Source organism: Hordeum vulgare, chromosome 2H (genome assembly GCF_904849725.1).
Source record: "Hordeum vulgare subsp. vulgare chromosome 2H, MorexV3_pseudomolecules_assembly, whole genome shotgun sequence".
Taxonomy (NCBI): Eukaryota; Viridiplantae; Streptophyta; class Magnoliopsida; order Poales; family Poaceae; genus Hordeum; species Hordeum vulgare.
In genome coordinates, this window is record NC_058519.1 from 509,136,119 (window position 1) to 509,150,330 (window position 14,212).

Sequence of the window (14,212 nt, forward strand, 5' to 3'; positions counted from 1 at the left end):
CATGCGCCAGCGGCATGTCCAACTTCTCGCAGGAGTCGAGGCTTCAACCCTTGAAGAATAAGCCCATTCGCCCGCTCTGCTTGCCCGTTTGTTTGGGGATGCGCCACAGATGCAAAATCCACTCGGATACCCTGGCCTGTGCAAAAACCTTTGAATCTGTCCGAGTCAAAGTTTGTGCCATTGTCGGTGATTATGCTGTGCCGAACCCCAAATCTGGCGATGATGTCTCTGACAAATTTGATGGCCGTAAGGGCGTCAAGCTTCTTGATGGGCTTGGCTTCAATCCACTTGGTGAACTTGTCGACTGCTACCAACAGATGAGTGAATCCCCCTTGGCCTGTTCTGAATGGTTCGACTGTATGTAATCCCCACACGGCAAATGGCCAGACGAGAGGAATTGTCTTCAGCGCAGACGTTGGCTTGTGAGACTTGTTCGAACAGAACTGACAGCCTTCACAACGGTCGACCATGTCCTTTGACATTTCATTCGCCTGCAGCCAGAAGAAACCAGCTCTGAATGCTTTGGCGACGATTGCTCTTGAGGAGGCATGATGGCCGCAGGTTCCCGAGTGAATTTCTTCCAGGATTAACTGTCCCTCCTCAGGGGAGATGCACCACTGAAGGACGCCTGAAACACTTTCCATGTACAACTGGCCATCAATGACGGTGAAGGACTTTGACCTGCGGACGATCTGCGTAGCTTGGACTTCGTCTTCTGGTAATTCTTGCCTCACGATGTACGCAATGAACGGCACAGTCCAATTGGGGATGAGAGCAAGAATCTCCATGATCAAATCGACCACAGCGGGGACCTCGACTTCAGTCGGATCTGTTAAGCTCTTCGGTTGTACTGGTTCCTCTGTGAAAGGATCTTCTTTTACTGAGGGAAGGTGTAGGTGCTCGAGGCAGACATCACTCGGGACCGGTCTCCGAGTGGATCCAAGTTTTGCCAATTCATCAGCTGCTTGGTTTTTCAGTCGCGGAACATGATGAAGTTCCAGACCTTCAAACTTCTTCTCGAGCTTTCTTACTGCGTTGCAGTATGCAGTCATGGTGGGGTTCCTTACATCCCACTCCTTCATCACTTGATTAACCACCAGATCTGAATCGCCATAGACCATCAGGCGACGGACGCCGAGTGTGATGGCCATGCGCAATCCATAAAGGAGAGCTTCATACTCTGCCTCATAGTTGGAAGAATCAAAATGTATCTGCAACACATACTTGAGTTTATCACCTTTTGGCGATATGATCACTACGCCAGCACCGGAGCCATTCAACATCTTGGACCCATCGAAGAACATGGTCCAATGAGCCGAGTAGATGTGAGTCGGTTGTTGTTGTTCTACCCATTCTGCTATGAATTCAGCCAGAGCTTGAGACTTTATAGCCTTCTTGGCTTCGAACTTGATGTCGAACTATAACATCTCCATTGCCCACTTCGCCACTCGGCCTGATGCGTCCCGATTGTGGAGGATTTTCGACAACGGAGCATCAGAAATGACAGACACCGGGTGGTCTTGGAAATAATGAGCCACCTTCTTTGCAGTCATGTAGATCCCGTAAATAAGCTTTTGATAATGGGGATACCTCTGCTTGGAAGGAGTCAGGACTTCGGAGACATAATATACTGGCCACTGAAACTTGTACACTTTGCCTTCTTCTTCGTGTTCGACTGTGAGAACAGTGCTGACGACTTGATTTGTAGCCGCGATGTACAGAAGAAGGGGTTCTTTACTGAGCGGGGCAGTAAGAACCGTCTGGGTGGAAAGCAGGGCTTTGAGGTCGTCGAATGCAATTTGGGCTTCGTCTGTCCACTCGAAAGTATCTGATTTCTTTATGAGTCGGTACAAAGGTAACGCCTTCTCGCCGAGTCGAGTGATAAACCTGCTCAAAGCCGCTAGGCAACATGTGAGCCTTTGAACATCATGTATTCTGATCGGCCGCTCCATTCGGACGATGGTCCCGATCTTTTCGGGGTTGACATCGATCCCTCGTTCAGAAACGAAGAAACCGAGTAACTTTCCGCTGGGAACACCGAATGAACACTTGGCAGGGTTGAGCTTGATATCGTACCTACGAAGGTTGGCGAACGTTTCTGCCAAGTCAGTCAGCAGGTCGGAACCTTTGCGTGACTTGACTACCATATCGTCCATATATGCCTCCGCATTTCGACCGATCTGGTCAAGGAGGCATTTTTCGATCATGCGCATAAAAGTTGCTCCTGCATTCTTCAAACCGAATGGCATAGTGATGTAGCAGAAACACCCGAAAGGGGTGATGAAGGCTGTTTTTAATTCATCCGGACCATACAGACGGATCTGATGATAGCCCGAATAGGCATCAAGGAATGATAAAAGCTCGCAGCCCGCAGTCGAATCAACAATTTGATCAATGCGGGGGAGCGGGAAATGATCTTTCGGACATACCTTATTGAGATGCTTGAAGTCGATGCACATACGGAGAGACTTGTCCTTCTTGGGCACCATGACAACATTGGCGAGCCACTCAGAGTGGTGTACCTCGCGAATGAAGTTGGCTGCCAAAAGTTTAGCCACCTCCTCTCCGATTGCCTTCCTCTTGTGCGCGGCGGACCGACGCAAGCGTTCTCGGACGGGCCGAGCAGCAGGATCTACATGCAGTCGATGCTCAGCCAACTCCCTGGGTACACCTGGCATGTCAGCGGGCTTCCATGCGAAAATGTCCCAGTTCTCACAGAGGAATTGGATGAGCTCGGCTTCCTATTTTGGATCAAGGGTGGTGAAGATGTTCGTCGGGCGGCGGTGTCGTCCGTCGGGTGGATGCTGACTTTCCTCGTGTCTCCCGCCGACTGGAATGACTCCGAAGCTGGCTTCTTCGAACGCATCAAGTCAGCAGGGTCGCCTGTCTTCTTGTACTCATTCAGCTCGAGGATAGCCATCTGCTGATCGGCAATCCTCGACCCCTGCTGCAGACACTCCTCGGTCCTCTGCCGATTGCTTGTGACAGTGATCACACCTTTGGGACCCGGCATCTTCAGCTTCAGATACACGTAACATGGACGGGCCATGAAACGCGCATACGCCGGACGGCCCAGAATCGCATGGTATGCACTCTGGAAGTCCACCACCTCGAATGTCAGCTTTTCCTTGCGGAAGTTCTTGTCGGAGCCGAAAACGACGTCCAACGTGATCTGGCCGAGTGACTTGGCCTTTCGTCCAGGGACGACTTCGTGGAACTGCATGCTGCTCTCGCTAAATTTGGACATCGGAATGCCCATCCCCTTGAGAGTGTCGACGTACATGATGTTCAAGCCGCAGCCACCGTCCATGAGGACTTTGCGCAGTCGGACTCCTTCCACCACCGGGTCGACGACCAGAGCCTGCCTCCCTGGGGTGGCACGTGTGCTGGATGGTCCGACTGATCAAAGGTGATCGCAGTCTGAGACCATTTGAGGAACGTAGGGTTGGTTGGGGTTGCCATGTGTCACCTCCCTGTTCACCAGCTTCAATCGACTCTTGCTTTCCACGTCAGCAAAAAATCATCAATGTTGCATGGACTTGGGGGAACGGATCCTCCTTGTCCTCATCATCCTTCTCGTTGTCCTTTTCACTCAGTTGCCCTTCGTCGAACCCTTGGATCAGGAGGCGACATTGCCGAGTGGTGTGCTTCGCGAATCTGGCGTTGCCTTCTTCATCCATCTTCGTGTGGATTGGACATGGCTGATCCAGGATGGAATTTCCGAATTGTTTCTTCTTGGGGGTATACTGAGCTTTCCCCTTACCCTTGAACTTGGCATTCTTAACGGCTGCTGCCTCTACCTGCGGAGTGGATGGAGCTTTCTGCTTCTGCTTCCGACTGTTGTTCCCATCTCCGTCGGCGACTGCCTTATGCTTGCCGCTACGTATGCGGTCCTCTTCTTCGCCATTTGCATAGCGTGCGGCTATCTCCATCATCTTGCTCATGGAGATGTCGCCTGTCCGACCGAACTTCAGGTACAGATCTCTGTACCGCACGCCTGCCTTGAAGGCGCAGACTGCTTGGTGCTCTGTGACGTTCTCCACCGTGTGGTAGAGGGTCGTCCAGCGCTGGATGAAATCGTGCAGGGGCTCATTCTGCTTCTGGACACAGTGCTGGAGCTCCACGAGACCAGCAGGGCGTTTGCACGTGCCCTCGAAGGTCCTAATGAAGACTCGGGACAGATCTTCCCAGCTGTAGATGCTTGACGGAGCCAACTGGTTCAGCCACGCTCGCGCCAAGCCGTCGAGCATCAGGGGGAGATGTTTCATTGCGACCTGGTCATCTCCACCACCGGTCTGGACCGCCACTCTATAGTCGTCCAGCCACGTTTCTGGCTTGGATTCTCCTGTGAACTTGCTGATTCCCGTCGCCAATCGGAAGTTGGGAGGGATGTCATCTGAACGGATGGCCCGACTGAAGCACTCGGGACCAGAGACGACGGTCCTGCTTCCACTCGGACGGTCTCTATCGTGACCATCACGGTGGGCTCGACTCCTGTCGACCTTCCTCTGGGCGATGTACCCTCTTGCGTCGCGTCTTGGATCGTATGTGTCATCGACTGAACGCCGATCATCATGATGTCGGGGCCCGTAAGGACCACCCCACGGAGGGGTGCGTGAACGGCGACGATCTTCGGGATTCCTGGAATGGCTGCCTCCTCCGCGCCGCTAATGAGAGTCGGGGCTGAAAACCGACCGATGCGTGTTCGTGTGAACAGAACTGTTGTGGATCCTGTTGTGCGACTGGAAGACCGCCGAATTTTGCTGCTGCGCCGTGTGAAACAGGGCGCGGATCTGCTCTATCCCTCTACCAGCCTCTGAATCAGTCGGTTGGAGGGAATCGGCTATCTTGGCAGCGGCAACCAAGTTGAGGACGGGTGTGCGGAACACCTCAACGTTGCTCTCGCGAGTACGCCGACTGGCAGAACGGCGGTGTTGACGACGAGCGCCGGATGATTCGCCGACCTCATGCTCGTTCCGACCTGTTCGGAGGGGACTTTCATGGCAATCAGCCATGTGAACTTCGGCTGCAGGCCCGCGACCCAAGTACTCGGAAGGTAACTCAGTCGGAACTGAGTCCAAGCACTGGGACGGCGGTGCGACCACAACCGACTCGAGGACCGCCACTTGAGAGGACGCTTTCTGTCGCGCCTCGGCGTGTCGCACCAAATGCTGGAGCCGCGGACGGCGGGACCGCTTGTTGCGGCGCGTGACGGGGGCGAAGATCGACACCGGGGCCGATTGCTGGAGAAGAAGGACGCCGCGGGCACCGGCACGGAAGTGCGTAGCCCCGCAACTGGGGAGCGCCTCGACGTCGAGAGGCGCATCCCAAAGCCATGCCGAATCGTCGACGATGAAGGAGAGTGCGCCGAAGAGGATCTTACGACCCATGCACAAATCTCCGCCGGACAACATGATGAAAAGATGAAGTTGCAAACTCGCCGGAAGTCGCTTGGACGCCTGCCCCACGGTGGGTGCCAACTGTCGTGGGTATAAGTCTGACAGTAGATGTGTAGGGTACGAAAGGATGGGCAGAGCCTTAGCTACGGCGAGGTTGTATGAGTTCAGGCCCCTCTACGGTGGAGGTAAAAGCCCTACATCTCAGTGCTCTTGGGAGCTTAGTGTCGAGTGGAATATAGGATTACAGTAAATGTCAACCCCTGCACCAGTGGGGAAGAGCGGCTTATATAGAGTGTGATGCCCTTCACAACGGCCCGGTGGACAGGGGTGGAATAGTGGCGAATAAATGCCTACGTTACAGGTAACGTATGCCTTAAATGCTAATAATGGTGTGAAAACGTATGATCGTTGCCCTCTTGGGAGGTTACGATGTACAGAGTGGGATTCAGTCGGTACGTTAAATACGCTCCGAATGCTCGTCACCGACTGGATGATGGGGGAGTCCTTAGTTCAGTCGGAACTGTCTAAGGGCCTTGTCCTTTATGACGGGTAGTCCTTGGGTAGGACCTATAGGGCAGGCCTATGACCCTACCCTGGGACTATAACCCCATCACAACATGAATGTTGTTTGACAAATAGTATAAGACATAAGAATTTATTTGTAAAAATAATTTCTTGAAATGAAGCACTACAACACAAGTTATAGCGAATTGAAGTATGACTAGAATTTGCATTCAGAAGGTCAAAAGAAGTTGAACTGAAGTACGATGGTTATGTACAAAAATATATGATATGAGTATTTAGGGGTAAAAGGAATCAATTGAAAAGGTGTTACGATTTGCAAGATAAGATCAAATGAATGTTCGAATACAAATTTGAATCGCTCAAATTTGTAAGGTTCAAGGGTCGAAACTAATGATGCTACTGGATATAGGAGATCAATATGAACATGTAGAAAAAAGAATTACTAGATTTGAAATAGCGGATCAAAAGATACAAATACTTTAATATAACATTGAATTAGCTTAGAACGATGTGAACACTTTTGGGCACTAATAGATAAATATGATTTGATCAAAATTATAAGTTGATAAGTTAAAACTAATGATACAAACGGGAAGATTACTTTGAGACGAATCCGACGCAATTGGATTCATCTAAAACGGAGCTACGGATAAAAAGATATGATCAAAAGAAGTTTGAATATGAATCTGAACAAATTTCGAAATTTAAAAATTTCAAAAATTTGATATGATAGGTTCACTGGATAGGTGGGATCAAGACGAAACTCTAGACGTTGGTTTCATCTAATTCGGATAAACGAGTAAAAAGTTATGGCTATTAAAAAATCAGGGTCAAGCTGTTTTACGGAAGAAAAGTGCTATGTCTAAAAGAATTCGAGGACCTATGTGTAAATACAGAGACTTATTGATAAATCTAATTACTCTACCGTATACTAGTGTAGGAATATTAGTCTAGAAATAATAAACTACGGGAGTATAAAAAATACAAAGAGAAATACCTTACAATGGAGAGTAAGAATTAATTCCAATGAGGAGACGACTTCAAGAAATCCCGCCGAAGAGAAGAGAAATTTTTTATTTAATAAACCTAGTCAAACCAAAAGATTGATTTAACCCAAAATAGATGATTTTTTTAGATGCTCCTATGGGTCTATATTTATAGGTGGAAAGAAGGTCTAAAGGTTAATAGCTAGGCAATGTGAGACTAAACATATACGTAAAGAGAAGAAAAGAAGGGAGAGAAGTCGCATGGGCCAAAAGGAATCAGCCAGCCGCATCAGCCCAAATCGGTGAGGCTTGTTTTTTTTATTTCGGATGAACAGTGTTTCCTCGTGAATAGTGCTTTTTTTTATTTTTGAAAATAAACAGCGAAAAAAATATTAGCAAAATTAAGAGTATATTTTATATAGGCATATTATATATCAAAATTTTCAGAATAAAATTTTCTACAACATGAACATATTTTCAAGACAAAATAAAATTATTTTTAAAAAAATATTTTTTTGCAATAACTTTAAAATGAAAAGGAATTGCATTTTCAAATAAATTGCAAATACTTAAAATTTGAATCAAGACATTGTCCCAGATTTTGGAGTGTCAGTTTTCCTCCTCTCATTTGATTTTTTTATCACAGGGTTTTGAAAATATTCAAACTCAAAATTGAAAGGGATTCAAAATAGAAAATTTTGGGAAAGTCATTTTATTCCCTCTCATTCAAAAGTTTCAAATCTCGCTCAATTTCAAACAATCAATCACACATCATTCAAACAAAAAAATCCAAATTATTTATATGTTATAACATTCCAAAATATATAATTTTGGGATGTTACACACAAAGACTGAAATTGATATTGGAAACAGGCAAGTAGGAGTTTCTACCTCGTATTTCTCCTTGAGTGCATGAATCTTATTGGCTTCAGTTTCCTGGTTTTCAAATAGCCGGGTGAAGTATTGCTCGTGGATCTCTTCAATACTCAACAGAGACATATTCGGGACCTCCAATTGGCCTTTCCTACTTTCCAAATTCACTATTTCTTCCTTAGCCACAATCTTAGCAAGAGAGGTGGAAGCAACAGGAACGTGAAATTGTTCCTTTATAAAAACAACATCTGGAGTTTTTTGGTCAGCTGGTGTAATAGGATCATCCACATGAGTCGCCGGACTAGGATCTCGAGCCGGACTTGGTGGATGAACATGAGGAGCAACTGAGGGACTTATAATCTTTGCTGGTTGTCCATTAAAATCGGCTCATCCATTTGTGACGTCCCGACAATGGCTCCCAGATCGATCGCAACATCTGGAATGTTTTCTTTAGGAGTGTCAACTTGTGCGGCTGTGTTGTCCGTTTGAGAGTTCAAAATATATTGGTTCTCAATGCAGGTCTGCAAAGCGAGAGATAGTTGGAGACAAGCCCTTCTCACCTGCACCATGTGAAGGAGTATATGGGCCCTAGCGCCTGAGGAATTGGTCGAGAAAATTAGTGAAAATCAACAAGATGACCCGAAGGAGTGGCTCTTTGCTCTACATAAAATTCTTAAGGCTGATGACTTTGTCTGCTTGGTGGTTACCACCTCGGCAATTTGGGGTGCTAGACAAAAGTTAATATGTGAGAACAAATTCTAGTCTTCACACGTGACGCATGGATTCATAACTTGTTTTTTGTCGGAACTGGAGGTCAGCCACAACAAGCCTCCGACGCCGGTGGCCCATACTGCTCCTAAACCCTCTCAATGGTTGCCCCGGTAGGAGCGGTGCGCTAAACTCAATGTTGACGCTGCGGTGTCGACTAGGGGCAGGTTTGGATCTATTGCTGCTCTGTGTCGGGATCGCGAAGGCAACTTCCTGGGTGCGTCGGCTCGGTCGTTCAAGTATATCACAGATCCTCCAACTTTAGAAGCAATGGGGATGAGAGAAGCCTTGGCGCTCTCAGACGACCTATATGTACAACGTTGCTTCAGACTGCAAGCTCGTGGTTGACGATCTTCGGAAAGGAAGCTCTGTTGTTTACGGAGCAGTGTTACATGAAATTAAAGATCATTCTTTGAATTTTCAGTTTTGTAATTTTGTTCATGAGTTTAGGAGCTCCAATGAGGAAGCTTACAACCTAGCGAAACATGCTCTCTCTCGGTGATGGCCGCCATGTGTGGTTAGGCCAACCGGGAGACCTTTCTTTCGTCCTTGTAAACATTGTGACGGTTTAATAAAGTTTCGTCAAGTTGCCTAAAAAAGCGAATATATCATCCAACCATTTCAATCCAACTATGTGTATTGCTTCTATAATAAGCACTCAACATGTTTAGCATTTAGTTAATATTATACAAAATATCAACATCTACATTGTCCATGTAATTAACACGTAATTAATATTCTTATTTCCCACTCCATTGTAGTAAATGATTTGACTATTATTTAAGGAATAAAATCTTGTTGATAAAAAAAATCTTAATTAATATCCTACTTAATATTAGCATTCAATTAATTTACTCCCGTGAATGGTTGGATGGTTGTAGGTATAATGGTATTCCTGGTCCACCAAAGTCTAAGTTTTCCTCATATTATTGTTGGATTTATTTTAACTCGGTCTTTTGAAAGTGCTCGTATAAAAATAAAATATGTGTATATACGTAATGTATGTTCATAGTGATGTGCACTGCTTGCTCCTCGTTAAGAAAATAATTTTCTCGATATCAACGTAAGAGCGACTATCTGCATGCCGCGCGGCCGTTCAGCACAGCAGCAACGGTCTACGGTTTTCCAGGAAACGGCCGGGAACACGGGCCCTGGAGCAGTACCAATATCCGCGTTCAGTTCGGGTTTGAGTGGTTATCTCACGGCCCATTACCCTCCCAACACCCCGATTGTTATCGCTATATAATCCAGCAAGGCCAATAGGCCATCCAGCAACGTGCGGAAAACATCCAGAATTCCAGATCCCGATCAAGCGCACTACACTACACTCCCCTCATCATCATCAAGAAACAAAACAAACAGTGCGCGCTCCACTCCCCATCGCGCAACCCGGCGACGAACGGCCGCGCCCATCGAGCGCACCGCCGGCGCCCTCCCCTGCACTCCGCTCTGCGTCTTGTTGCCGGTAAGCTCCTCCTATTCCCCCCCCCCCACCCCCCACCCCCCAACCCGGCGACGAACGGCCGCGCCCATCGAGCGCACCGCCGGCGCCCTCCCCTGCACTCCGCTCTGCGTCTTGTTGCCGGTAAGCTCCTCCTATTCCCCCCCCCCCCCCCCTTTCCCTCTCCGGCATGGCATATTGGCATTCCCTTTTGTGGTAGAGGTTGGTGTGGTTGAGGCCAGAGGGGCTTGGTAATTAGCAGGGGCAGGAGAGGAGTTGTTAGTTTAGTTCCTGGCTAATGGCTGTGGGGGGAGGAATTGTGGGTGTGTGGATCGAGTGCTCTTCGTCGGGTTTCTGCCTCCCTGGCCTTACTGTTGTGGGAATTTTCTCGTCTCCCTGACCCTCTGACGAAGCAAGTTCTTGCGGTGTGCAACGATTCATCCCTGCAAAACAGATCTCTACAGTACATTGTTGATTGTTCCATATGTAGAGAAATGAAGAAAATATGTAGAACTCGAAGGCGAGTTACCTCTCAAGTTTCTCGATGAGAGGAACGTACATTACCTGCCTGTCAGGAGCATGCCTGGTTGGCTGGTTCGTGACGTTCGTCAGTCAGGAGTCGGGATCTGCATTCTTGCACCTTACATCACATCTTTGTCAATCTTCTGTTCGGTATCTCCTGCTTCTTCTTCTTGAATCCGATCCTTACATGATAAAAGAACCTTTTCTCCTTTTCTGCAATTATGACTTGCCAAGTTGTCATGAGCTTTCAGAGTTTTGCTTTATATTTTTAAGAATAATGCGGAGCAAAAACTGCTGCAGCTTAATTAGAAGTTAGAACAATGCAGCTTTTGCCCCAGCAGAGATTTTAAACGCCTATGCATTACTACTCGCATCCTTACAAACGACGCTGTTAAATCCGACCTGAGCTGAATTCTCACCATTTCGAGATTACTGCCAGATTTTATAGCGGGGACAACCTTTTTTTGGATTGTTGTACCAGAAATAGGTTAAATCGTTTGAGACGCTGTCACTGTCATCAGCTGCAACCACGGGTACTACACTACTACACAGAGCCATGAATACAACATTCTCTGACAGCCTAACGTGTGAGCACATGTGCTGATGTCTGAATTATTTAGTTGTAATTATTCTTTATGATGTTGTGCTAGCAATCTCAATTGATCTACTTGGCCAGCATTTTCATGCATGCTCGAGTAGCCAACTAACCAGACCTCTTCTCTGCCCTTTGCAACGTGCAAACCAGTAAACCACTCTGCTATTAGTAGTGCTGTGCAACGTCCCCGTGCGACAAGCCAATGATGGCCAGAGCTGCACTTCTTCCTGTTGCGTTGCTGCTGTGCCTTGCACTGGCTGGCAGCGCCAATGCTGCACGGAAGTCAGCGGTCGGATTCTATGAACTCAAGAACAAGAAGGGGGATTTCTCCATCAAGGTCACCAACTGGGGCGCTGCCCTCGTCTCTGCCATTGTGCCTGATAGCAAAGGTATGGTTACCTTTCTCTTGCTTCCAAGGGCCTGTATGCATGTTTGCGTCTTGTTGCTCAAGAGGTGAAACCTTTCTTTTATGTAGGGCACTTGGCTGATGTTGTCCTTGGGTATGACACTGCTGCTGAATATATGGTAAGATCACGAGTTCCTCCGTTTTCACTGTTTGAGTACACATTGTTCTACTCTTTCTGCTTCTCTGTTTATTGGATGATGGTATGGAACACACACAAACGCACACGCTGCTTCATGAGAAAAAAAGTATTACGGAGGCGAAAAAGTAGGTGGAAAGTTGCTCCTGGCCGTAATATATGTTGAAATATGCAATGCAGCTTTAATTATGTATCTATGTTACATGAATGATTCAAAGGTCAAACACACCTAAATTCAAAATCGCTGTGTGTTTGTGTGCTGGTCTCTTCATCAGCGTGGCTCTGCTTCATTCGGAGCGACGGTTGGGCGTGTAGCCAACAGAATCGCCAATGCCCGCTTTGTTCTTGATGGGAAAACCTATCACCTCCTCCGTAACGATGGAAACAACACGATTCACGGTATGCTTGATACTTCACTTCAATGTATTTTTGTAAATCCAATGCATAATGATATGGTAAGATTGATAAATTTGATCCCATCATCTTCTTGTTGCTTGTTTAGGAGGCCCCAAGGGGTTCGGCAAGGTCATTTGGACGGTGAAGGACCATGTGAGCCATGGTGACTCCCCATACATCACCTTCTACTACCACAGCTTGGACGGAGAACAAGGTAACTAAAACTAAGTAAAATTGCCAACTTTTGGCTCGTTGATTAGTCGTATGACACCATGGTATAGAATTCGGTGGATCCAAGAAGTCAAGTTTGAAAAGGCCTCCCAAATGCGCTGAAAAACGCATCCCATATGGTTTAGGCATCTCATAGTGAACACCCTCTACTGATAAGGGGGCCCTATTCCCAAGCGGCTCCTGGCTAAAAGCGTTTGGGTTGTGTATGCAGCACAGAAACTTGAACATAAGCTTATACATTCAGAATTTTCCCACAGAACATTAACATGTCCCAGTTGATCTTCATATCCCAGAATATATCAAATTTTGTTTTCTTGGTTGTATCGTTGCCTCTGTGCGTTCTTTGCTACAGGAGCATTGTTAGTTATAAGAGTGCTCTTCGTGTGTTTAAGCATTTTAAAAAAAATAACGGAATTAATTACACTGTAAAACCATTGACAAAATTAGCGAAACAAAATTAAAGTGAAGCATATAAATTAACACATGCTTCCTCTGTACCTAAATAAGTATACTCATGAACTTCACAGTAAGACACAATTATTAACAGATCGGTTCGGTGATCGACCTGAACTAGGCACATGCACGGGCGCAAATCGGCTAGGATACACCCACACATGTCTGATTGGGCTAAAGCTCGAGGTTGGCGCATGTTGTGCTGACATCTCCTCCTCAGGAGCATACGCTGAGTCGCAACTATACTGTAGTGTTGATTTGCACTTGTTTTTACTGACAACCATGTTTGGGCAATGCAGGATTCCCAGGCGCCCTCGACGTGTACGTGAAGTACCAGCTCTCCCGCCAGTACGACCTGAGCATCCGCATGAACGTAACCGCGAGGAACAAGGCGACGCCGGTGAACCTCGCAAACCACGCGTACTGGAACCTCGCCGGCCACGGCAGCGGCGACATCCTCAAGCACGAGCTCCAGATGTTCGCCTCACACTACACCCCCGTCGACGGGTCCATGATACCGACGGGCGAGGTCGCGCCCGTGGCCGGCACGATGTACGACTTCGGCAGGCGGATCCCCGTGGGCACGAACATGAAGATCGTCCCAGGCGGCGGCGGCGGGTACGACATGAACTACGCCGTGGACGGGCAGCAGAACGCGATGCGGCCGGTGGCGCGCGTCCGGGAGCCCAAGTCCGGGCGGGCGTTGGAGCTGTGGGCGAACCAGCCCGGGGTGCAGTTCTACACCGCCAGCTGGCTCATCAACGAGAAGGGGAAGGCCGGGAAGGTGTACGGGCAGTACGGCGCGCTGTGCCTGGAGACGCAGGCCTACCCTGACGCCGTCAACCACCCCAACTTCCCGTCGTCCATCGTGAGGCCCGGCCAGGTGTACAAGCACGACATGGTCTTCAGGTTCTCCTACCAGGCTACCTACGACGCATGAGACGTCGTAGTGGCTGATCATCCGTCGTTTTCTTGTGGACTGTGCTGTAACATGTTGGTAGCTTGTGTAATAAGATGTGGCATTGGGACATGAGGTTGCTGTCATTTGACCGCGTAATAAAATGCCGCTTCAACTAGAGTATTGTGCCGAATGCTTTTGGCAACTTATGGTCGTGCATATTCATATGGTAGAAACTTCAGTCAGTCTCTTGTGCAGGTGTCTTCAAACGATCTATGACTGATCAACTTGTTAATCCCATTCCCATCCAGTGCCTCCTCTTTCTTCTGTCTTTGACGTGTAAACCAGTAACTACTCTTTCTTTTTGGTTGAGAGGGCGATAGTGTACTGGTTTGCTCGTGGGTTGATGCCAAATACTGCGGACATTGCACGCCCTGTGGAGGCATCATGGAGGCCCCAGCGTTGGGCAGGCCAGCGCCTGCTTACTCGGTCTGCCATTGCCGTTGCCTTGTTGGGCGTCGCACTTGGCCCACTACGAAACAAGCACAAATTGTAATCCAATGCGCATCCAATGCGCACAACT

The 14,212-nt window shown here is 47.9% G+C and overlaps 1 protein-coding gene across 4 annotated transcripts; it reads left to right on the top strand.

Annotated features, from left to right (window-relative positions):
* The first annotated feature begins 9,812 nt into the window (after window positions 1–9,812).
* Window positions 9,813–13,807, top strand: LOC123426899 (galactose mutarotase-like). Of its 4 annotated transcripts, XM_045110805.1 has the most exons (7): window positions 9,813–10,136; window positions 11,002–11,047; window positions 11,260–11,498; window positions 11,585–11,634; window positions 11,927–12,050; window positions 12,154–12,261; window positions 13,031–13,807. In XM_045110805.1, the coding sequence occupies exons 3-7, from the start codon at window positions 11,312–11,314 to the stop codon at window positions 13,669–13,671; spliced, it is 1,110 nt and encodes a 369-aa protein (XP_044966740.1). In that variant the 5' UTR covers window positions 9,813–10,136; window positions 11,002–11,047; window positions 11,260–11,311; the 3' UTR covers window positions 13,672–13,807. The 4 variants fall into 4 exon arrangements, with proteins under 4 accessions (XP_044966740.1, XP_044966736.1, XP_044966737.1 ...); XM_045110801.1 differs by lacking the exon at window positions 11,002–11,047; XM_045110802.1 differs by lacking the exon at window positions 11,002–11,047 and having other exon boundaries at window positions 9,813–10,016.
* The last annotated feature ends 405 nt before the right edge of the window (window positions 13,808–14,212 follow it).